Source organism: Ictalurus punctatus, chromosome 27 (genome assembly GCF_001660625.3).
Source record: "Ictalurus punctatus breed USDA103 chromosome 27, Coco_2.0, whole genome shotgun sequence".
NCBI classification, from domain to species: domain Eukaryota; kingdom Metazoa; phylum Chordata; class Actinopteri; order Siluriformes; family Ictaluridae; genus Ictalurus; species Ictalurus punctatus.
Genome location: NC_030442.2, coordinates 783,742 through 808,737, shown reverse-complemented (window position 1 = coordinate 808,737; position 24,996 = coordinate 783,742). Strand labels below are relative to the sequence as shown.

The 24,996-nt window shown below is 41.4% G+C and overlaps 2 protein-coding genes across 4 annotated transcripts; one reads left to right on the top strand and one right to left on the bottom strand.

Moving 5' to 3' along the window:
- Nucleotides 1-1,337: 1,337 nt before the first annotated feature.
- rpgrb (retinitis pigmentosa GTPase regulator b) lies at nucleotides 1,338-16,747 on the bottom strand. 3 transcript variants are annotated; one of them, XM_053676426.1, is made up of 14 exons: nucleotides 16,658-16,747; nucleotides 15,034-15,159; nucleotides 14,797-14,889; nucleotides 13,797-13,859; nucleotides 12,580-12,738; nucleotides 12,221-12,370; nucleotides 11,286-11,444; nucleotides 10,834-10,989; nucleotides 8,197-8,321; nucleotides 7,927-8,106; nucleotides 6,727-6,889; nucleotides 6,534-6,640; nucleotides 6,281-6,340; nucleotides 1,338-5,330 (listed from the first exon to the last, which is right to left on the bottom strand). In XM_053676426.1, exons 1-14 carry the CDS (start codon nucleotides 16,686-16,688, stop codon nucleotides 2,070-2,072), a joined length of 4,833 nt encoding a protein of 1,610 aa, XP_053532401.1. In that variant the 5' UTR covers nucleotides 16,689-16,747; the 3' UTR covers nucleotides 1,338-2,069. The 3 variants fall into 3 exon arrangements, with proteins under 3 accessions (XP_053532401.1, XP_053532402.1, XP_053532403.1); XM_053676427.1 differs by having other exon boundaries at nucleotides 6,727-6,886; XM_053676428.1 differs by lacking the exons at nucleotides 10,834-10,989; nucleotides 11,286-11,444; nucleotides 12,221-12,370; ... (3 more) ...; nucleotides 15,034-15,159; nucleotides 16,658-16,747 and adding an exon at nucleotides 8,553-10,305.
- A 10-nt stretch (nucleotides 16,748-16,757) lies between these two features.
- Nucleotides 16,758-24,283, top strand: plekha3 (pleckstrin homology domain containing, family A (phosphoinositide binding specific) member 3). Its single transcript, XM_017458731.3, has 8 exons — nucleotides 16,758-17,208; nucleotides 17,448-17,564; nucleotides 17,709-17,864; nucleotides 18,005-18,129; nucleotides 19,244-19,414; nucleotides 21,927-21,970; nucleotides 22,061-22,158; nucleotides 22,593-24,283. Exons 1-8 carry the CDS (start codon nucleotides 17,169-17,171, stop codon nucleotides 22,715-22,717), a joined length of 876 nt encoding a protein of 291 aa, XP_017314220.1. The 5' UTR covers nucleotides 16,758-17,168; the 3' UTR covers nucleotides 22,718-24,283.
- The last annotated feature ends 713 nt before the right edge of the window (nucleotides 24,284-24,996 follow it).

Genomic DNA, 24,996 nt, shown 5'->3' with positions numbered 1-24,996 from the left:
CCCGCAGGTTTATGATTGGATTCAGGTCTGGACTCTGGCGGGGCCGTTCCAGAACCTCGGACTTGTTCTGGTGAAGCCGTTCCTTTGTCGATCTGGAGGTCTGCTTCGGCTCGTCGTCGTGCTGAAAGGTGAAACTCCTCTGAAGTGTTTAAACAGAAGCCTTAAGGTTTTGCACTAAAACCGACTGGGATTTGGAGCTCTTCACTGTCCCCCAGTTCCCAGCTGAAGAAAAACAGCCCCCGAGGCTGATGCTGCCGCCACCGTGCTTCACCACGGGGATAGTGGGGGTTTTGTGCCAAACATGTCTCTTGGTATTATGGCCAAAAAGTTCCACTCATCAGATTATTGGACATTACTCCACATGGTTTTGGGGGATTGGGTGTATTTTTATTTATTTATTTATTTATTTGGTTAAAAAAGGCTTCCGTCTTGCCATCCTACCCCTCAACCCGGTGATATGAAGAATTCTGGAGCTTGCTGTCACAGTTGTAATGGTTGTAAGCAGCACTTGTCAGAAATTGCTGCAGTTCTTTAAATGTTGCTGTCGGCTCTTTGTGACCCAGGGCATCTCCAGTTGGATGTCTCCAAGAAGATGTCAGGAAAATCCTACAGGACTTAATTTGGGAGTAATGAGTCACTTTAATGGATGGCAGGTGTACACTAATTACTATTTAACACGAGACTGAACCTGATTGGTTGATTCTCAACACGGCCACATTCTCGATTATAAAAGGGCGTGCAGACTTATGCAACCGGGTTATTCTTATAGTTTCTCACTTTAATTAAGATTATAATTTGACAATAAAGGTACAAAAGGTTCAGACATGGTTTAAATTGGATTCATTGTTTTTTTTTTGTTTTTTTAACACATCACAGAAACCTGCCATTTTAACTGGGGTGTGTAAACTTTTTTATATCCGCTGTAGGTTATATTTAAGGGTTCAGATCACCTGAGGTATTGGCTGGATTACAGTGATCTCTTGCTGCTTTGTTTTTTCCACTGGCTCTTTGTTTTCTTCTTGCTCCTTCTTGTCATCGTGCTCCTCTTCTAAATCATCGTCATCATCGTCCTCTTCATCTTCTGTCTGCTCCTCCTCCCCAGTTGTCTCATCATCGCTGAACTCTACGGTCTTGTGGTCGTGGATCTGCAGAGGACCGAACAGGAAGACGATCGAGACACTACGGATTAAAGCACTGCAATGAACGAGTACATTGTTGAAAAGTAGTGGCGGGGGTCAAAGCAAGGACGCAAGGGACGTTGGGAAATGTGCTAGCATGTCGTGGAGCGTTACATAACACACGATATATGACAGAGAGCTCACCTTTTCTCTCTCTCGCTCTCTCTCTCTCTCTCTCACACACACACACACCTCACACAGAAAAACAACACACGAGGGGACAGAGAATGAGGATCTACGCTTACTGCCACGGGTTGAAAATTCTCACCTCAAATTGCAATCCCCTCATTCCACTTCCTCACTCCGCGTTTCTGAACATTCGGGAGTTTCAGTACGTCGTGGTAAACATACACATATATATATATAATATATACACACATCTCTCACCCACATCCTCAGTGCATTTATTCATTATTTCCATTGTTTAAAATATTGCAGTGTTACCATGACCCCCCCCCCCCCTCCCCCGTGGATATACAGTAGATTCTCAGCAAATAAAGCAAATGATTAGTATGCAAGCATGTGAATAAAGATTAGCTCAGACTAACCAAAGAGGGACATTCAAAAGATGTCGAATAATTACTAAAACTGAAAATTAGTAGTTTAATTTACATTTAACAATTTGAATAACTACGTGAATAAAGTAAAGTCCTCTCCGACCAGGAAGCAGAGAAATGAGTATACAGTACACTGGAGTAAACGGCGGCTGCAGATGACGTACACAATCATCTGTAAGGCGTTAGAGATATTCCCATCATGAGAAAGTGCTGACATGAACCTCAGTATAAACACACACACGCTTCTGAGTGGCATGTCTGAGGAAGATGAAACGGTGTGGAGAACACTCCTCAGACTGAGAGCGTGGAAGCAGGTGAGAGTGAGGCGGAGGATTTATTTTAAGTTGAGGTACTGAGGGAGAACATCATCCCAGAACTGTCGAGGCTCCTGAGACTCGGAGCGTTTTCTCCCGTGCTGGAATTTAGATTGTTTTTCATTTCCTTTTCGTTTCTTCTTATTTTCTTCTTCCTCCACCGCTTCCTGTTCGTTTTCCTCCTCATCTTTATCCTCCTGGTCTCCTTCTTCTTTATCCTCGTGCTCTCCTGATCGCTCACCTCCTTCCTCCTCTTCTTTTTCCTCCTCACTCTCTTCTTTTGACTTCCCTGCTTCGTTCTCGTTATCTTCATTCTGCTCGGATTCTGCTACATCTTCCTCTGCTTCATTATCCTCACCTCCTTCTTCTTCTCCACTTTCTTCCTCTCCATCACCACTCTCTTTTCCCTCTCCCTCACTATCCTCCCCTTCTTTTTCTGTTTCTCTTTCCATTCCCTCCTCTTCTGCCTCACTCTCTTCCTTTCCTGCCTCACTCTCCTCCTCTTCTGCCTCACTCTCTTCCTTTCCTGCCTCACTCTCCTCTTCTTCTGCCTCACTCTCTTCCTTTCCTGCCTCACTCTCCTCTTCTTCTGCCTCACTCTCCTCTTCTTCTGCCTCACTCTCCTCTTCTTCTGCCTCACTCTCCTCTTCTTCTGCCTCACTCTCTTCCTCTCCTGCCTCACTCTCTTCCTCTCCTGCCTCACTCTCTTCCTTTCCTGCCTCACTCTCCTCTTCTTCTGCCTCACTCTCCTCTTCTTCTGCCTCACTCTCTTCCTTTCCTGCCTCACTCTCCTCTTCTTCTTCCTCACTCTCTTCCTTTCCTGCCTCACTCTCCTCTTCTTCTTCCTCACTCTCCTCTTCTTCTTCCTCACTCTCTTCCTTTCCTGCCTCACTCTCCTCTTCTTCTGCCTCACTCTCTTCCTTTCCTGCCTCACTCTCCTCTTCTTCTTCTTCACTCTCCTCTTCTTCTGCCTCACTCTCTTCCTTTCCTGCCTCACTCTCCTCTTCTTCTGCCTCACTCTCCTCTTCTTCTTCCTCACTCTCTTCCTTTCCTGCCTCACTCTCTTCCTTTCCTGTCTCACTCTCCTCTTCTTCTGCCTCACTCTCCTCTTCTTCTGCCTCACTCTCCTCTTCTTCTGCCTTACTCTCTTCCTTTCCTGCCTCACTTTCCTCCTCCTCCGCCTCACTCTCTTCCTTTCCTGCCTCACTCTCCTCCTCTTCTTCCTCACTCTCCTCCTTTCCAACTTCACTCTCTTCCTCAATCTCATTCTTTCCTGCTTTACTCTCCTCCTCACGCTCTTCCTCACGCTCTTCCTTTCCTGCTTCACTCTCCTCTTCTTTTTCACTCTCTTTCTCTCCTTCTTCACTTTCCTGCTCTTCTGTCCCACTCTCCTGTTGGTCTTTCTCACTCCCACCCTCTACCGTGTCCCCCTCTGCCTCACTTTCATTTCCACTTTCCTCTTCATCCTCTCCCTCATTTTTCTCTTTCCCTATAAACCCCTTCTCCTCTTCAGAACTATTCTCTTCTTCCTCCTCTTCACTCTCGTCCCCCTCACCATGTTCCTCCTTAGCAGCACTGACACTTTCAGATTTAGAACTTTTACTCTCTTCCTCACCTTCCTCCTCTTCTGTCTCACTGCCCCGGCTCTCCATCTCTCTACCCGATTCTCTCCTGCTCTCTTCCTCCCTGTAGCTCATTCTGCTTTCTTCCTCTTCTTGCTCCACATTCTGAGCCTCACTTAGTTCTTCATCCACTCCTTCCTCCAACACATGGCTGCTCGTTTCTTCCTCAGGCTCTGTCTCACAATCCTTTCCTTGCTCTGACGCGGTTTTACTTTTTTCCTCTTTCTCCTCTCCTCCGGTCTCCTCTCCTTCACTCGACATGCTCCAATTTGTCTCATCTTGTGCTTCTCCATCATCATTTGTTACCTGCCCAACACTTTTACTTCCTTCTTTGCCATATTCCACACTGCTGCTCTTGTCCCTTCCTTTCGCCAGTCTCTCACTGTCTGTCAGTCCTCTACTCTCATTGTCCTCTTCTTCTTCCTGTGATAACTGACCGATCTCGTCCCTCGCACTCTCTCCTCCTTTATCTTCAACTTTCTCCTCAGACTGATACTGAGACATGCTCTTCTTAGGTTCCTCATCTGAAGCTGCAAGTACAGGCATTACATTAATGGTAACCGCCGTCCTTTTGCTTACATTCTTCTCTGGATCCTCACTGATAGACGCAGCATTTGAAAGAGTCTCTTTGTCCAGGGTGTTTGGACTCTGCCCACTAGATTGTGAGGAGTTGATAGATGCTGCTTGGGACAGGAACTGGCTGGAGGCTCCCTTTTTCAGAAGACGCACAGGACTCTCAACTGGCAAGTCCTCTGTTAGTGATGACACCTCCATGAGAGAGCGAGGCAGTGTGTGCTCCGATTGTGAACTTATGCTGTCTGTTGCACTGGCTGCTGCTTTAAAATCCAGCACAACCCCATTAGTTTTCTTTTGTGAGTCCATGTTGGGCTCAGGTTTGGCAGACTGGGTCTTCTTGGTTGGTACATGTTCTTGTTTATACTGTTCACTGCTAGTGCAGCCATCCCAGGTTTTTACATCATGCTCGGTGGTACTGTCCAGTAATTTGCTTTGCACAACTATTGGCTTGCTTTTCACTTTCACTGCCTTGCTTTCAGACTCCGCAGGTATGCGTTTCACCTCTGTGATTTGAGCAGAAAACTCTCCAGGCAGCTCCTGCCTTCTTTCCTTAATGGCTTGTCCATGTCTTTTGTTCACGGACCTTTTTTCGGATCCTGATTTGTCTAAATCCCCTTGTCTAAAATGATTAGCTTTTTCTTCTGATTCATAAACTTCTTCCTCTGACTCCTTCTCTCCTTTTATGTTACTTGGATGTGCTTTTACCTCAGACTTGCACACATCCTCTTGACCTGGCTGGGCTCTAGCTTTAGGCTTAAACCCAATTAATTGCCTTTGCGAGTCAGGCTTAGACTTAGACTTTGTCTGGCTCTCTGTTTTAGCTCTACGTTTCCTAACTGTATGCCTTATAAGACTACTTTCCTTCATAGCATTCCCTTTATCACTGTCCCAGCTCTGGGAACTTTGGTACGGAATGCTAGGACGTTGATGTTCCCCAAACTGTGATTTGCCACTGGCACTTCTTAGTAACTCAGTGGGCTGGGCCTTGCTTGAACTAAGCCCCGCCCACCCATTATCAGGGGCAGAGTCTTGTATAAGTCGCTCCACCTCCTTACTGCGTTTTCCCCCAGCTTTAACCTTCTTCTATCCAAGCCCCCGGAAGCAGAAGGGAAAATGAAAGAGTGAGAATTGAGTGAACATGCAGCGCAAGAAGAATGAGTGCAGAATAAACACAAAGATGAAAAACATATAAACAATAAAAAAAGCACAATGCCATAGAGTTAGTTACAGAGAAAGACATGCTAATGCTAATGCTAGTTAGATGTTTAGAGAGATAGACAGATTGATTGATAGCCTTAACTACAGCTTAATTATATTGATATGAAATTTAATTTTCTAGCTCAACAGAACTGTATGCCCATGTCACATCCCATAATAATTGGCAGTGGCTTCTCCTTGGCAGTGTAAACAACAGCAGTACTAGAAAAGAAGGTAGAAATAACAAAGCTATTTTTTTTTTTTGTTTTTACACAAGGGTTTGTTTTGTCCAAACCTCTACAGCAATGGAGCTCAAGTGAAAATAAGCTAGTTTGTGTGCTAGCTGTAGGAGTCGAGCATTCAGAGTCTGTATCGTTCTCTCGTTGTGTGCTACACACAGACTCGCCCACTTGTGGAGAATATGAAGGATGACTCATCTGATTAGATCACTTTTCTCCATTTCTGTAGACCAATGCCCATGGTTTTATACCACTGAACTCGCAAATGTGCATGTGTCTCTGTAATGAGGAGTTTTTGCACTGTATGGTGATGAGGGGTTGCTTAATGGCATCATGCAGAACATCTGTCTGGAACAAGCATCATTGTTCCTTACATATTAAATATATTACACATAACTTTATTTATGGACTTCAATGTGTGGATTTCTTGAGTTAATACCAAAGTCTGGTGAAGATTTCATATGAATAGCCTCATTAGAAATATATTTACTTGTAAATAATAATATAAATATATTTTAAAAATGTTCATGTGTTTAATACTTATTTCCCAAACTGTGTATTATATATATATATATATATATCCAGTCCACTGCTTACCTTCTGAACAGGAGATAAAGTAATAGTCTTCTCACCAGGATCCATCTTCATTACATGAGTCTTGTAAAGCAGAAAAAAACCCCATGAGAATCAGAGACTGAACTCTACTTGTCATGTTTAATCATGTCCATCATATCATAGATATATATGCACTGCAGAAATATTCATCACAGTGCATTATGACCAACTGTAAATTATTCTATAGTTTTAAATGTTTTAGATATAAAGATAAAATGTTCCTTTTTGTACTCACTAAATTTAATAAATCAGAGGTTTCACCCAAATCTTTCACACTTTCATTATCCTCATAGTTTTCATCAGGAGTCTTCCCTTCTACTTCATGTTCTTCTGTGACCTTGCCTATGAAAATACATATATAATGCACACAGCTTTCAAACACATCGCTATTAATTAAAGTAATTGGTACTTTCTAACGTGTTCGTTACCGGTGCGGCTGAGAAGGCCATTCCTCTGGAAGCCGTTCATGGTTCTCTTGTTTAGTTGTGAGGGTAAAGTCTGACCAGAAGCAGGTAGAGACACATTAAGGTGACCTGAACTAAGAGGTGGAAGAGTCCGGAACATCATCCCAAACTGCTCTGGAGAGCGCTGCTAAAAAAAAAAAAGAGGAGACACGATGTTCAATAGAGATGGCACCTATCTGACACCCAGGATCGGAATCGGGTGATGCATAAAAAAACAAAACCCAAAACAACAACAACCCAGAATTCAATTTGATCATGTGATTGAAGACTGGAATAGGAATTAGAAAAGATTTTCTTGGAACTGGAAATGTTTACGCATAAAGAAGCATGATTGCATTTTTGGTTAGGATTAATTTGATTATATTTATACTTTATTATATTTGCCATCTAATTGAAACAGTTTAATAAAATACCTTGATGAGAATTCCACCCCAAATCTATATCTTCTTTTTCTCCCTGTACAGTAAACCACCTGTTGGTGGAAATGCCTTGTTGATAAGAGAGAGGTCAGGGGAATATGGCCAGAGTGCTTTAAGTTCTCAGGAAGGATACAGTAACTCATATAATCACTCTTTCCAGTCGTAGTGATCAGAAAATAATCTTCACATGCACCAAACATCAAGCCTTGAGGTGCTTGGGCTACAACAACAGAAGACTACATCAGGTTCCACTCCTGTCAGCCAAGAACAAGAATCTGAAGCTCTCATGGGCACCAGCTAACCCAAACTATACAGTTGAAGAGTAGACCTTTCCCAGCCTGGTGCTTTGGGGTGAGCCAGTGCTTGTGATAGCCTCAGATTCCGGTTCACTCTGATGTTTGATGTGAACATCACCTGAACATCTTGACCTGTATCTACATGATTTCTTGCATTGCACTGCTGCCACATGATTGGCTGATTAGATAATTGCATGAATGTGCAGGTGTTCCTAATAAAGTGGACAGTATATTATAATTGCTCTGTATATGTGTTATGTTAACCATCCATAAATAAGCATTGGAACAGTCATATAATATTTCGGTCTGGGTTCAAATCTGACATCCACCCTCTAACTACTCCTCAACCCTCCCATGGAAAACTCTATGAGGTTATGCTAACTGCTTCTACTAACTAGCACTAATTCTCAACATAATCATTATAATTCGATATGCTACAATTAAGTCACCCTCTCCCTGCGTCTCTCCCGGGCTGAGAGACTTCTGTTCAGACCGCATCGAGACTCCGCCTCCCTGAGCAACTTCTCCAGATGGTCTTCAGTCACATCATCGTCCTCTACGATCATATCTTCAGACCTTTTGAGCCGAGGTTTAGCCAACACTAGCATGTGACACCCACCACAAGTAACCTACGGAGAAAAAAAACACAAGTACAGTGGACATGCTTGATGTATTACGAATAGCTTGTAGGATTTAGAGGAATAGATAATGAGACCCACATCCTGCACATTATATTTGAGGAATCGTGGACACAATGTTGGTTTGAACTGGTTGGCAAAGTACTCCTCTCCTAGAGCCAATTTCCCGTGACGGCCATCGCCAAACGTGTAGAGAAGTCCGCTCTCTGAAATGAACACGTTACAATTAGAATAAGATTATTCACTCCATAATTATATTCCTACAAATACTGTAAAGAGCATCAACTAAGGAATATATAGTGCAGCAACTATGGTTTTTAAAAGGAAATAAGGTAAATGTACATCTATTTCCCAATTTATTTATTTTTTAAATCTAAACAAACTTCTACTTCACTATTTATCTACAAAAATTCCAAGATGCTAATAGTGAAATTAACCTCTCAGAGAATGAGAGGACCTAGAACTTCCATCCATCCATCAATTTTCTGTGCCACTTATCCTACACAGGGTTGCGGGGAGCCCCCCACCTACTTCCTGATCAAAAATGGCCTGCTATACTACCACACCGAGTGGCGTGGACAAGCTTGCGATCTTCTGGTAGTCCCTACACTGTAAAAAATACAGACACATTACAACAGTAACATACTGTATTTCCTTTTATAAAAACAGTAGGTCTAAAATTGGCACTCCCCCCTACGTGGAGGACACCTGGGGCTCTGCAACACTATTGAGAAGCTTCAAGACCACTTTCACTGGCTGGGCACGTACGCAGAAGTGTGGAATTCCTGCCCCAATGTCAGCGCACCTCCCCTAAGATGCCTGTACCTGCCCCCCTCATCCCACTCTCCATCATTGGCCCTTTGAAAGGGTAAGAATGGACCTTGCGGGGCCACTGTCAAAACTGGCCAAGGGACATGAGTATATTATCATGTATATACACTTTGTTTCAAAGTTAATGTCTGATCTCTGTTGGCTGCTGCAGGTGAGGCAAATCAGGATGTCCGTCTACCACGTACAGACAGATGGCCTTGTCAAAAGATTCAACCAGACATCGAAGAGAATGCTGCGTCAGGTGGTAGATGAGGACGAGAGGACCTGGGACCTCCTCCTGCCCTATGTCCTTTTCTTAGTATACAAAACACCACAGGCCTACACTGGGTTCACCCCTTTTGAACTTCTGTTTGGAAAGACAACAAGGGGACTGTTAGATCTGGCAAAAGAGGCAAAGAATTGGGGGAACTAGTGGACCAGTTTGCAGACGAGTTCTCAAAGGAGCTTGGGCACACAGCTGATACAACATGACATCAAGACCCCACCTGGAGTGGTGATTCGGCAGAGGCCATACACAGTCCCAGAGGCCTGCCGCCAGGCTACTGAGGACGAAGTTGCCTAAGATACTACGGGATGGAATTATTGAAGAGTCTGCCAGCCCCTGCTCCGACCCCATCGTAGTGGTTCCCAAAGCCAGACGGATGCCTAAGGGTCTGAAATGACCTCCAAAAACTGAAGTATTGGAGTTTGAAAGCCACCCCCTTTCCTGAGCGGACGACTTCATGGAGCGTCTGGGGAGAGCCAAGAACCCCAGAAGCAAAGCCCAAAACCACATTCAGCACATACAGCAGTGGCCACTGACAGTACCGGGGTCTCCCTTTCGGGCTCCACGGAGCACCTCGGACGTTGCATAGATTCATGGACATTGTCCTGCGGCAATGACAATTCAAAGCACCATACATGGATGATGTCATAATCCACTAATCCATAATCCACTCATACACATGGTCGAACCACTTATTCCAACTCCGAAGTGTGGGACTAATGGCGAACCCACTAAAGTGCCATATGGGGCTGACAGAGGCACAGTACCTGGGCTACCGCATCTGAGGGCTGTTGAAACCTCAGGAAAAGAAAATCAAGGCAGTCAAAGAATACCCACGACCCACGTCCAAGTGACAGACATGTGCCTTCTTGGGGTTGGTGGGGTATTACAGAATATTCGGACCAAAGCATCAGAGCAAGCATTCCAGACACTAAAGCAAGTGCTCACAAGCTCACCAGTACTAAGAAACTCAGACTTTGGTTGCCCTTTCACCACGCACGTGGACGCTTCAGACTCGGGCCTGGGTCTGACACCCACAGAGCGGAGCTATGCCGCCATGGAATGAAAATCCTGACCATAAAGTGGGCCAGTGAGGAGCTGAAGACCCCCCTCAAGAAAGACCCCCCCACTGCCAGCACTCACCCCCTCCTCACTCTCCCCTGCCCTTTCCCACATGTGGTAAATATAAGAGCCCCACTAAGGGTTAAAATATAGACACTGCTGAGAGACGCTACTAAAGTCTTATAAGTCTTTGACACGGTAAGTCTGTGTAAGTTGTTACTATAGAAACAATAACATATTGGAATGAATGCATTAATATAAACATGTTTATACCGCCAGCATTACTGTCAGAGCTGCTGTTATAAAAAAAAAAAAAAAAAAAATCAACACCTTCTAACCAATCAAATTAAAGAATTCAACACCACTGTGGACATAAGTTGTAAAAGAAAATTGAGAAAAAAAAAAAAAGGTAAAAACACAAAAATACTAAAGGCAAAACTAAATTAAAAGAATTGCTAAATACTAATATGTGTAGCATATACAGTACAGAGCAGAACATGGCTCAGAGACAAGCAGAGGTTATACAGTACGTTGGTGTGATGACAGAGTCTTCGCAGTACCTGTGAGAACGGCACTGTGATTTTCTCCGCACGCTATGTGCTTTACTCTTCCCTTGCGGAAATGTTCCACCACTCTCGGCAAACTGGACTCAAAGACGAAGGTGCCGTGACCCAGCTGGCCGAACTGTCCCAGGCCAAAGGAATACAGGTGTTTCTCTGAGTCCAATCACAAACACACAAACACATCAGGGACCAGCAAAGAAGTGCAGAACACAATGAATAACGGTACACGGAAAGTGAGTCAGACAGGTGCTTATTAACGGCTGACGTTCACTAAAATACAGCAGTGGTTTCCAGGTACCAGTGTTACATCTGTGTACCGTCTGTTCGGGATGATTACACACGCTACATCTCGAAATCAAGCACGTTTAAGGCACAACTCTAGAAAAAGTGCTGCTTGCAATTGTCATTTCGTCACAGTGACACGTTTTGCGTCAGTAGAGTTGTAGTACCTGCGAGTGCCAGCGTGTGGCCTCCACCGCACGCCACCTGCAGCACACGCTCACAGATGCCCTCTACTTGCTGAGGCACTCTGTGATTGAGCACCCGTGTTGTGGACAGTCCCAGCTTCCCACTGTCTCTCTCTCCAAAGGTGAATAACGCCCCATCCTCTGGAACGCACAATACATCTGTTACTTAGCAACGAGCTGCAGTATGACCTGTACATTTCATTCTTTCAAGTTAATGATGCATTATGTTCCGCATCATAAGCCACCGAAGGCCGGTGAAATGATGTTAGTGGTAATGGATCATGAGTTCCAGAGACAGACATAATGGTGAAAGTAAGAAATAAAACACAGTGTGCTTATAGAAAAATATTCAGTGACTGGGTGATTAGGGAATTGTTCCCACAGCAATTTACTGACAATTACACTTTTTTTTAAATGAATGAGAAACTCTGCCGTATGTAATACATTTCAACATTTCAAAAGGTCCTGAACGTGCTCCTGTGGCGACCGTTACACAGAGCTGGTGTGGAGACTGCTTCAATAAATGCTACATAAATAAATATCTCCTTACAGAAAACTTCCACTTCTTTGTCATACAACACATTTTTAATGCATAATTCATTAGTTCTGAATTATGTGACACATCCAGCGAGCCCCTGTGAATGAGCCGTTACTATAGAAACGAGAAGATATTAGAATGAGCAACTGGTGATTTGACTTACAGCTAGAACTACTGTTAGAGCTGCTGTCGCAGGAAATTAATCAATGCCTTCTGACCAGTTAGATTCGAGAATTCAGCAGCACTGTGGTATAATTCTTAATAAATAATAGTTCAAGACTGCTGGAGACTGACTGCTGCATCTCTATAAGCATCAAGCATATAATAAATGTAAATCCATTTTTGTTAGTCATCGTCAAGTACACTAAGGTGAGTTTACCTGTTACGAAAGCAGAGTGATAGTAACCACAGGAAATCCACGTCACCCGTCTCCCTACATAAAGCTCACGTGGCGTGGGAGTCCCTTCCTCCCTTCCCAAACCGATCTGCCCTTCCGAGTTATCACCCCACACATACAGCTTCCCGTCTTCTAGAAGCAGACAGAACCGAACTCGATAAACTGAAGAAGGAATTTCACAAGCTTTAAATGATTCGAATAGAAAATAACCGGAGTATCACTTTATATAGGAAATACACTTATTAAAGATGAATGTGGTCACAGCTTTGATTTCCCCGCACTTCAATATCGTGGGTTATAAACGACACGAGTCAGGAGACTTCAGGAGTCGACTTTCTTACGCAGGATCGCAGCCGACGTGTTGGAACCAGCTGCGAGCATCTTGATTGGGCCGCGTTTGGTGAAGAACTCCACCAGCTGGAACGACGTTCTTTCCACAAAGTCTCCAAGACCGAGCTGGCCTTCGTTATTCCCACCTGCTGCGTACAGGTTACCGCATGCTGCAGACACAAAGCAGGTTACTCTCACACCCTCTGTCTGAAATAATACTACATGTGGAGGGTTTTTGGCAATCTGTTTACAAAGGCTGCATTTACAGTACATGGTGGGCCTTGATATTGTGACACAAAAAAAAGAGATTTTTTCTGTCCTGCCTGTTTACACGTACATAGGATCTGACCCATATACACTCAGCATCCACTTTAATAGGAAACCCTATGCAACTTCTCATTTATGCAGTTATACGATCAGCCAATCATGTGGCAGCAGCACAATGCGTAAAATCATGCGGATACAGGTCAAGTGCTTCAATTAATTAAACATCAGGATGAGGGGGAAAAAGTGTGATCTCCTGGACTTTATCCGTGGCGTGGTTGTTGGTGCTTACGGGCTGGTTCAAGTATTTCAGAACCTGCTGATCTCCTGGGATTTTCACCGAACAATCTCTAGATTTTACACAGCATGGTGCGAATAACCAAAAACACTGAGTGAGAGACGGTTCTGTGGGTGGAAACACCTTGTCAGAGGAAAATGGCCAGATCGAACTGCCAGGAAGGATACAGTAACTCATATAATCACTCTTTATAGCCGTGGTGAGCAGAAAAGCATCTCAACATGCTTTGAGGTAGAAGAAAAGCAAAAAACCATGCTGGGTTTGACTCCTGTCAGTCAAGAACAGGAATCAGAGGCTATCATGGGCTCAAACTGTTTGGGTGAGTCTGTGCCCATGAGAGCTTCGGATAACTGTTCTTGACTGACGGGAGTGGAACCCGATGTGGTCTTCTGCTGTTGAAGTCCATCCACCTCAAGGGTTGATGTGTCGTGCATGCTGAGATGCTTTTCTGCACACCACGGATGTACAGAGTCATTATTTGAGTTACTACAGAATTCACATCAGCTCAGACCAGTCTGCTCATTCTCCTCTGATCTCTCCCATCAACAAGGTGTTTCAGCCTGCAGACCCTGCGCTCACACAAGGGGTTTTTCTTTTTGGCCTTATCAATACAAACATGTGCTCCTTTACTGATGTACTAAACTGGATGAAGTGTAAAATACTTACACGTGTAAACAAGCGTATGAGTTCTTCCACACGCGACGAGCTGGACTTTTTCAGATTTCAAGGCTTGAAAAAAAAGATACGGTTTCATGTTAGTTTCAATAGGCACATTAAAACTATTCTGAGAGAAAGAAAAAAAAAAACAAAACAAAACAACGACGACGACTGTGCATGTGAGTTGCCAGAACGCTGAAGAGAGGATTTAGAGATATGCTGCTCCTGTTCAGATGGACTGAAACCCTACTCAGAGCACATAAAATCAGCAGTGCTCAGATTTAAAATGAACATGGAGGACTTCAGATTGAGATTAGAAGGGTCCGCTGTCATTATGCATTATGAGAGCGGCCTCTAGAGGTACAATAAAATTATCACCGATGCATTTTGTTGTGTTATTTGAAGTGTTTTTTATCCATTTGTTTATTAGTCATTTCATTCTATTTTTATTTGTTATTTGGAGTCTTACTTTTTGGTTCAGGCTGGGTGTGTATCTTTTATTTACTTTAATATTTATTAATAGTTAATATACCTTTATATTTATTTTATTTAAAAAGTACAGCTCAGGTTCATGGTACAGTCAGTACTGTTTATTTCTGTAATGAAGTTACAAAAATAGCAATATTTCTCTCTGAGTGTTTTCATTCAGAATCAATTTAAAACAACTCTCGGTTGATTAATCGGTTACCAGCAGGTACCGCCCATCGTAGTTATCGGTAAAAGCCACTACTGGTCAACCTCTAGTTCTTAGGCACAAATCTACAGTATCCAGGCGAGATTATCCATTGAAAGGTGAGTGTTATGTATGAATAGTTTTTGTGAAATACGAATCTTTTGAGTATCCATGTGAGACCAGAAGCAAGTGAGTAGGTTCTCAAGATGTAATCACACAGCATGTTATCAGCTTCATCGCCTGGATTGTGTGTGTTGTGTGTGGGTGGGTGATAATGCATTTAGCAGACACAGACTGTTTTGTCTCCTCATGCTAGAGGAAAAGAGTGCAATTTACCTTTAACACAAGTAGGTTTATTCACACTGATCTTTTCACCCAGGCCGAGCTGTCCCCAGTTATTACTGCCAAACATGAACAACTTTCCAATCGCTACATCAGGACAGGAAAACACAGATTAACAGACAGTGACACTGGATGGAACACAATGGACTTCCTGTATAATAAATGGCAATTAAAAGAAAGAAAGAAAACCACCATTAAGAGCACAATAGATTCCCAGCATGTTCATCATACCTGTAATTAGTGCAGTGTGTTCATCTCCACATGCTAGCTTTAAAGGGACGTCGTTCTTCAACCAGAACTTGCTGGGAACATTGTCTGCAAATTTACTCTTGCCAAAAGTGAACACAGCTCCCGTTTCTGCCACAAAAAAAAGAAAAAAAAGTGATTTCTCTAGCAAACCATATCAGGCTTAAGTGAAGTTCACTCTTTTACTCTGAATCTTTGGAATGCTCGAATTATACTATAGTACATGTCTTTTAATGATGTACATAGATTGAAATGAAAATACATTTTATAATTATTACAAATCCACGTGTAGTATATTAGAAATGCACTAAAATGACCTTTATCTGAAATTATGATACGTATCTATTCCTCAAGTTTAAATCACTAAAAACATACCATCAGTCAGTGGTTTTCAAAGTGGGGGCCGCCAGGGGGCGCCCGGGGGCCTCAACAATTTGGTGTGAAAAATAAATAAATACATGGTTTTCTTTCTCACTCTCAGACAACCACACACACACACACACACACACACACACACACACACACAATCAATTCCTAATGTAATGTAATGTAAAGATGCAAGATGTAATTATTAATAATAAAAAAGGGGGATATATTCAGAAGTCTGTATGTTTAATGTGTTTTAGAGACATCTTGCAAAAGAGGGGCCTCGGTCAAATGTTAATGCCATTTGGGGGGCCTTGCCCTGGAAAAGTTTGGGAACCCCTGCCATAAGTAACGCAGTAAACAAACAGTTGTATTACCAATAGTGCATTCCCATTATGGCATTCTGTACTACAAATGTACACGATATGGCCAAAAGTTTGTGGACACCTGACTTTTTTTAAAGAATTGATTTTTTTAAAATATGAAAAATCTACGAGGTGTGCATTATAGCTGACACCTACATGAACAGTGTACAGTTGGTTATATGCAAGTCATTCCCTTCAAATGCTATTGAAGTTAGAAACGTGTTTAACAATGTGGTATGTAACTTTAGAGACGGTCCCTTAATTTCCGTTTATCTGCGAATATCGAACTTCAAACTGACTTTATTCCAGTGTAAAAGTTCAGTATTTTAAGCAGTATATTATTGATCTATACAAATTAAATATAAATGCAATGCGTAAAATTTAGTTTTACTAGTTAAGGCCTTAATACAATTTTTTAAGTTGACATATTTTACGTTAAAAACAATGAGAGAGAGAGAGAGAGAGAGAGAGAGAGAGAGAGAGAGAGAGAGAGAGAGAGAGAGAGAGAGAGAGATATTGGGAAGGGGGCGTGGCTAGGTTGTCTAGCAACGCATAGAAGCTACTTTTCATCTGCTTTGAAATAACAGCATTGGAACGGACGGGTTATTATAATGTGTGTTTTCGCGATATAATTTGCGTTTTATTCTCTATCCTCTTCCATTAGATTCTCTTCTTACCTAAATTCTTATTCTTGTTATCTAACGTTACTCTGCCAATACAAAATGGAGAGACTTATAGCTTTGGCACTTTGCTGTTGCTAGCTGGATATTCTGAAACTGTAATGTAATAATAACACTAAAACAAAACAAAACAAAACAAAACAAAACAAAACAAAACAAAAAACAAGTTAATTTGTAACGATATTAAAACAAACCTACCAGGTATCTCATCCTCTGTGTCTCCAGCCATCTCTACAGTAATCAGCTTATTACACTGTTGCGCAAATTAAAATTCACTTCCGGTTCACAAAAGCCTGTCACATCATTTCCTGTTTACTTGCGTCTCCGTAAAATTCCAACTGCGTATTATTGTTATTAGTTGTTGTTGTTGTAGTAGTAATAATATTTATTTAATAATAATAATAATAATAATATTCGTTGTGTATTGTTCGCCTCTTGGATTTGAGCGTTTTTAAACATGCACTTCCGGTGTCGTTGTGGTAAACGCACTAGTGTTCCGTCCTCGGCTCCAAGAGGACCTTTTTCATGAAGAAATCTAATTTTGGTTAACAGCACTATGGAAGCGTTTATCATTTCCTACGGCATTTTTTTCTTGTTTTGTCAAGACGAGAAGCACCTAAACATTTTAGAACGGCGTTTGGATGCATTATAATCTTCCTAATATATATATATATATTATATATTTTATAATCTATCTGCCATAACAATAATGGAAGGAGTGCTGTACAAGTGGACTAATTACATGACAGGTAAGTTCATTATTATGGCAGGTGGAGGAGGTGCTGGGCTGCACTCAATACCATTTCGAGTATTTATAAACAAATATTTATAAACAGCTAAAAAAAAAAAACCCAACTTCCTCGACTTATCAAAACATAGAGGAAACACACCAGGGTTCGACACTGCATTACACAACTTAACTGCATTATTATTATTATTATTGTTATTATTGTTGTTGTTGTTGTTGTTGTTTGATTCTGTGTTGTAGGATGGCAGCCACGTTGGTTTGTGTTGAACAATGGAATCATTTCATATTACGACTCACAAGATAATGTGTGCAAAGGCAGCAAGGGCAGCATCAAGATGTCTGTGTGTGAAATTAAAGGTATGACACTTCATCAATTCTGGCTAATAACTATTCTGTCCTACCAGAACGAACCGTTTACGTTCATCTTAAAAGTGTAGCCTGTTAAGCAGGAAGCTGTTTTGCTTCGCGTGTTTATTTGACTTCTTCATTCCTGTAAACCAGTTCACCCCACTGATAATACCAGACTGGAGCTGATCATACCCGGGGAGCAGCATTTCTACGTGAAGGCCGTGAACGCAGCTGAGAGACAGAAATGGCTGGTCGCTCTAGGAAGCTCGAAGGCTGGGCTTGCAGACACAAGAACCAAAAAAGAGAGAGGTCTGAGATTCTCACCTGGCCAAGCCAGCTCTTCTCCATCTCTGTATGATTTGCCTCAGCTTGTTCTGTGGTGCCGTTACGTGCATGAGGTTAAACCAGCGTGGATTGTAAAACGAGACGTATATACTCATCTCTTGCAGAATTAACAGAGACCACCGAGTCTTTGAAAACCAAGATGTCAGAACTGCGTCTGTACTGTGACTTACTAATGCAGCAAGTTCACACCATTCAGGAGTCGGTGGAGCAGGAGGGAGACCATGCAGAGGTCAGTCACTGCACACCATACTGTTGCATTTCACTTAAAGCAAGACCTGAACGCTAACATTAACGTTCTATTGATTTGTTTAATGGAAAATTGATATTTGTGATACTGCTGTTTAAAAACTCGGGTCCATAAGTATCCGGATAATTCGTAATTTTACCTCCGTACAACACCACGATGGATTTGAAATCGGATTGAAGTGTAGACTTTCAGCTTTAATTCAAGGAGTTTGACAAAAATATTGCGTTAACTGTTTAGGAACAGAGTCCCTCCATTTTCACAGGCTGGAAAGTAAATGGACAGACTAATTTATACATATAAGGATTATTTTTAATACTTGGCTGCAAATCCTTTGCAGTCAATGACTGCCTGAAATCCGGAACCCATGGACATCAAATGCTGCGTTTCCTCCCTTGCGATGCTTTGCCAGACCTTTACTGCAGCCGCCTTCAGTTGCTGCGAGTTTGTGGGTCTTTCTGCTTTCGGTTTTGTCTTCAGTAAGTGAAAAGCATGCTCAGTTGGGTTGAGGTCAGGTGACTGACAGGTCACTTAAGAACATTCCATTTGTTTGCCTTAAGAAGTTCTTGGGTTGCCTTCACGGTATGTTTTAGGTCATTATCCATCTGTTCTATGAAGCGCCGTCCTTTCAGTTTTGCGGGATTTGAATGAATCTGAGCAGAAAGTATAGCAATATACACTTCAGAAATCATCCTGTTACTTCTATCAGCAGTCACATCATTAATAAACACCAGTGACCCAGTTCCATTGGCAGCCATACATGCCCATGCCATGAAACTGCTTTTGAGTCAATTGTCCAATCATGTTTGAGCCTGTGAAATTGGAGGGACTCTGGGGGTGGTGGGGGGGCTGTTAATGCAATATTTTTGTTGAACCTCTTGAATTAAAGCTGAAACTCTACATTTTACTCACATCTTGACTGCTTGATTTGAAATCCGTTTGGGGTGGTGTACAGAGGCAAAATTACAACAACAAAAAAAAAACAAGGTCACTGTCCAAATACTTATGGACTAGACTGTATGAAATCTCGCAGAATTAATTTGTTTCATAAGTGCTATGATTATAAGTTCTTGTTGATTTGGTTTGTTTTTTTTTTCAGACGAGGAATGAGGCATCGTCTTTGTTGAGTGCCACGTGTAATACCTTCATTCAGACACTGGAGGAATGTATGAAGATTGCTAATTTGAAGTTCCAGACAGACATGCTGCAGTCGAGTCCTTCAGACCCGCTAATGTCACCTGTCTCCCCGTCTCCCATCCAAATGGCCAGAGTGAGGATCTAATTTTACCTGCTATAAACATTAACTACAACAAAACTGAATACCTGCTTAGAGGTGTCAGTGTGTAGTGTGTAAAGTGCTTAAATGTGTTTTTGGCCGTGCTGTTTCAATACTTTCGGAGGAGACTGTAATTACATTACATTATAATTCTCATCGTTTTATAAAAAAAAAAAAAATGCTGGCTGTGTTCATACAGTGCTGTGAAAAAGTATTTGCTATTCTGATTCCTTCTGCTTTTGTGTATACCTCATACTAAACAGTTTTAGATCTTTAAATGAAATACAACATAAAACAAAGGTGATCTGAGTAAACACAATACAGTTTTCATTTATTTATTTTTACATTGAAGCAAAAAAGTGAGCACCTGAACACCTATCACCCATGTGGAAAAACGAATTGCCTCCTTGAACTTAAAATCTGTTTGTTGCCGCCTTTAGCAGCAATAACTGGAGATCAGGCTTTCACTTACGTCTAGAACTAGGACTTACTCCTATGCTTTGGATCATTGTCTTCCTGCATAATCCAGGATTTTCTGCTAGAGAGCAGAACTCATGTTTCACTCGGTTATCTCAAGTTGCCGATCCCCTGAAGCAGCAGAGCATCCTCACACCATCACACTGCCTCCACCATGCTTGACCGTAGGTATGATGATCTTTTGTGGAATTCTGTGTTTGGTTTACGCCAGATGTAACGGGACTCCTGTCTTCCAAACCGTTCCACTTTCCACTCATCAGTCCACAGAACATTCTCCCAAAAGGTTTGAGGATCAATAAGGTGTGTTTTGGTGAAATTCAGACGAGCCTTAATGTTCTTCTGGGTTAGTAGGGGTTTTCATCTCACCACTCTTCCATGGATGCCTTATTTCCCCAGTGTCTTTCTGATAGTGGAGTCATGAACAGTGACCTTTATTGATGTAAGAGAGGCCTGTAGTTCGTTTGATGTTGTCCTTGGCTCTTTTGTGACTTCCTGGATGAGTCGCCGCTGTGCTCTTGGAGGAATTTCAGAAAGTCGGACACTTCTGGGAAGGTTCACTACTGTGCTGAGTTTTTCCATTTGGAGATAATGGTTCTCACTGTGGTTCTTTGGAGTCCCAGAGCCTTTGAAATAGCTTTGTAACCCTTCCCAGACTGATGTACTTCAATCACCTTCTTCCTCATCATTTCTGGAATTTCTTTCAACTTCAGCATCGTGTGTTACTGGGCACTTCATGCTGTTGATATGAATGCAGTTTTCTAGATTTGGTTAATATGTAACTACAGGGGCAAATACATTTTCACACAGACCCAGTTGGTATTAGATAACTTTTTTTGCTTCAGTAAATAACATGATCATTTAAAAAAGTCAGGTTGCCTTTGTTTTATCTTAGATTTTATTTTATTTTCTGGAACAATTTAGTACGAGGTATACACAAAAATAGGAGAGGTCAGGATGGGGGCAAATACTTTTTCACAGCATTGTATGAACACAACCAGCATTTGTTTTTTATACAGTTGTATGCAATGTATTGCAATTACAGTCTGCTCCAAAAGTATTGGAACAGCACGGCCAATTCTATTGTTCTCGCTATACGTTGAAGACATTTGGGTTTGATATCAGAAGATGAATGTGAGATGATGGAGACGCATTTCAGCTTTCATTTCCTCATATTTACATCTAGATGTGATAAACAACTTGGGAAATGGCATGTTTTTTTTGAACCCACTCATTTTCTCAAGTGATCAAAAATATTGGAACACGCGACTGACGGGGGTTTCTTGCGGCCCAGGCGTGCCCTGTTAAACTGATTGTTTAAAGAATTAATAGCTCTGAATGTCTACTCCTGCTTTGAGCTGTGAAGACTGCATTTGTTGTTAAAAAGGATAAACCAACATGACGGCCAGAGAGCTGTCTATGGGAGTAAAGCAAGCCATTTTGAAGGTGAGAAAAGAGGGAAAATTTAATAGAGCCATTGCACAAGCATTGGGCACAGCCAATACAATAATTTGTAATGTCCTGAAGAAGAAAGAAACCTCTGGCATACTAACAAGCAGACATGGAAGAGGTCAGCCAAGGACATCACCAACAATCTTTACAGGGCAGGGGTGAAGGTATCACAATCCACCGTTCCATCTGCTCATGATCCAAAACATACGAGCTCATCTGTGACACATGGTGGAGGTAGTGTCATGGCTTGGACTTGCATGGCTGCTTCTGGAACATTCTCACTAATCGTTATTGATGACGGAACTCATGATGGTAGCAGCAGAATGAATTCAGAAGTTTACAGAAACAATCTGTCTGTCAGTTTACAGAGACTGTATAATACCAGGAAGATGTTAATATCAGGAAGTGAAGGCTGAAATTCTGATCTATCGTCTCGCGTTCATCTTTTAATCGCAAATCCACTTGTCTTCAGTGTATAGCGAAAACATTAGAATTGGCCTTGTTGTTCCAATACTTTCGGAGGGGACTGTACATTATATAATCACTGTAAACGTTCATGTTTTTTCCACTCATCTTGTAGATGAAGCGCTCCATCAGCCATCCAGGCACGTATAGCTATGACAGGTAACAGTATTGTACACAATACAAGTTTATTTTGTGTGTCTCAGTGTGGCTACGTCCCTGGACACTCAAAATCCTGTCCCTTTTTTCTAGGCCAAGTGCGCTTATAGAACACAGATCATCACAGAGACGCACACGGACATGCTCAGATACAGAGGCTCTCAGTGACGGTGGTGCAGAGGAGATGGAGCGTGAGTCATGAACACACACACACACACACACACACACACACACACACACAACCACAGAGACTGCTAACTGCATGTCACTGGAAATACATACTCATTTGCAATCACTATTTTGGGAACGCTTTATAATAACAACCATATTATAATATATAATATGTTCACCAGCCAGTTTTTTTCAGATGATATGGTAACCATTAACTCTCAGGATGTTTTTATTGCTAGAAACTTCAAAGCTCTTCTGTAAGTCGCTCTGGATAAGGGCGTCCGCCAAATGCCATAAATGCAAACGTACACTTTCCTAAAACCTGCTTACAGAACATTTCATTATGGGTATCCTAAAAACTAACAGTAAATGTTGTTTTTAATAATTCATATGCATTCAGATTCAAGACGGGTGTTTTTCCAAATTTCCCTTATTTCTGTTTCTCACCCCGAAGGTCCTGTGCTGTTGCCCAAAGCCAGTGTAAACGGTGACACCGCACCGGTAATTCCCGAAGAGATCGGCACGGGGACGTGTTTAATAATGGAGACGGACACTCCGGAGTCAGACTTGTCACTTTGAGCACAGATTTTCCGGGGTACTCGAGCAGGAGGAAACATGCTGATGTGCAGCTACTGTTTGCAGCGCCGCATTACTGATGTTTAGGAAGTATTATTTCCCTCGGTGAAGAATCCTGTTGCACTTTAATAAGAAAATGGCCGAAAACAAAGTTTGAACGTTCGTATTTTATTTTTATTTTTTCCCTAGCATTTTAATTTGCTTTGTTTTGCAGGTAAATGTTGTTTGGTTTGTGATACACGAGCCCCTCGGTGAAGAGTATCGAAATCCACTGTGGATTTCACAAGTGACATGTAGCCTTTCGTGAAGAGAACCTTGATGAGTAAGGTTCTAGTTACAGTGCCAAGTGAGAGGCAATACTGTGAGTGTACTGACAGTAAAGGGTAATTCTACCTTCTTGTTTTTTTTAAAAATTATTTTCGAAATGTCTGTATAATTAGCTGAGTGAGAGGTTAACACTGATGTACTAAAAACCTCTAAACTGTTACACATAAGAGTTACGCTAAGAGTTTAATCTTTGGTCAGACCTAAACCATGTTTATGTAGCGTATAGATATCTAAATTACATTCTGCAGAAAGTATGGAGAAAAAAAATAAAGAAAGAAATCATTCGTAACATTTGCCACAATGAATCTAAACATATAGAATGACACGTGTATTTTTACAAACAAAATGGCTTTCACTGCACTTTAGTCCCCGTCATAAGTGTTATTTTAAGATAATGTTCCTAACTAAGCAAAAACAGAGCAAATTATACTGACATTTTGAAAAATCAATGGAATTTCCCATTACATTAATGCTTCACTTTTGTTTTATTGTGCACTCGGCATGCTCCAGTGTTTACACAGTTATTATGCAAATACACACTTTTTTTAATTTATTAAGTTGCCAGACTTTACCAGTCATTTTCCCTTTTTCATATATATATATATATATATATATATATATATATATATATATATATATATATATATATTTCCCCTATATATTTTTTGCCTTAAACCCGATTCTTCGTATGGAGGAAGTTGATGTGTTAATATATTTCATGTAGAAAAAAAAATACATTGAAAAAATACAGGTTTTTTTAATTATTATTATTAATATTTTTCTCTATCTTGTACATGGCATTACTGCTGAACATTCTTCCTGCACATGTTTACCACAGATAGGGAAATCTAGCTTTAACTCTATCATTACCCTGCTTTACATAGTCTGCTACCAAATTGACTTATTGGTTGATCATTTCTGGCTTCCCCAAAAGGTGTTGTGGGTAAACTGTAATCTAACTGATTATATGACGGTGCAGAAAGAAGAGGGTTTTTTTTTTTGTTTTTTTTTTTAAGGAGTTCTGGTTGATAGTTGCAAGAATGAACATTACAGAATGAATCTGTTTTCAGCGGAATCAGCCACTTTATGTAATGCTCAGCTCAAGCAGAACAGAAACAGAAAACTGCAACCCGATGTGCTCTTCCTTCCTCCAACATCTCTTTATTTTATGATTTTGTAATATCCAGTACAGCACTCTTACAACAGCTTCAAGAGAATAAAGTCGTTTTGAAGCATAATGTACTATTTCGGGATTTTTCCATTCGTTCCATCTTTTCTTTCTTTTTTTTTTTTTTAGCATTCTCATATATAAACTGATTAACGTGGTAAAAATGAGTCAAACAAAGCAGATAAATGAGTAAAGAATAAAACAGAAAGTGGGAAATGGTCAGAAATCGTGTTACTGTTATAAAGCTTACTTTCCAGTAACATCCGTAGTGTTTTATTCCTCTTATTGCTCTTATCACAGTAATTTGCCAGCACCATCCATCCATCCATCCATCCATCCATCTTCTACCGCTTACTCCTTTTCAGGGTCACGGGAACCTGGAGTCTATCCCAGGGAAATTTGCCAGCACTTTTTCTTTAATTAATCATTAATCAGCTTACTTTTTATGCATTTAATGTTGTTGAACATCTGCAAAGCAAGTCCGTTCCTGTTACTACCGACGTTATAGCAGCTATAAACAATCATTTACTCACCTTCCTGTCACTCTGACACCGGAGGCCCCGTCCAGAAATGTTAAATAAACACCCTTCTTCACTTTTTCAATGATTAAAGGCATTTTTTATAACCATTTATCTGGAGAGTTCACCATATAAGTCCCTGTGTAAGTGGATACTATAGAAGCGATAAGGTGTTAGAACGAGCGTGGTAATATAAACCTGTATAGCTGGAATTATTGTCCGAGCCGCTGTTATAGAAAATCAAATCGACCCCTTCGGACCAATCAGAA

Bases quoted from the DNA above. Each gene is read 5' to 3' on its own strand.
- plekha3 (XM_017458731.3), top strand. From the start codon at position 17,169: ATGGAAGGAGTGCTGTACAAGTGGACTAATTACATGACAG. The intron at 19,415-21,926 runs GTGAGGATCTAA...CTCATCTTGTAG, and splicing joins CTCCCATCCAAATGGCCAGA to ATGAAGCGCTCCATCAGCCA. The intron at 21,971-22,060 runs GTAACAGTATTG...CCTTTTTTCTAG, and splicing joins GGCACGTATAGCTATGACAG to GCCAAGTGCGCTTATAGAAC.
- rpgrb (XM_053676426.1), bottom strand. From the start codon at position 16,688: ATGGCTGGAGACACAGAGGATGAGATACCTG. The intron at 11,445-12,220 runs GTAAACTCACCT...TGTGCGTTCCAG, and splicing joins TCACTCTGCTTTCGTAACAG to AGGATGGGGCGTTATTCACC. The intron at 5,331-6,280 runs GTAAGCAGTGGA...GGGCTTGGATAG, and splicing joins CTTTATCTCCTGTTCAGAAG to AAGAAGGTTAAAGCTGGGGG.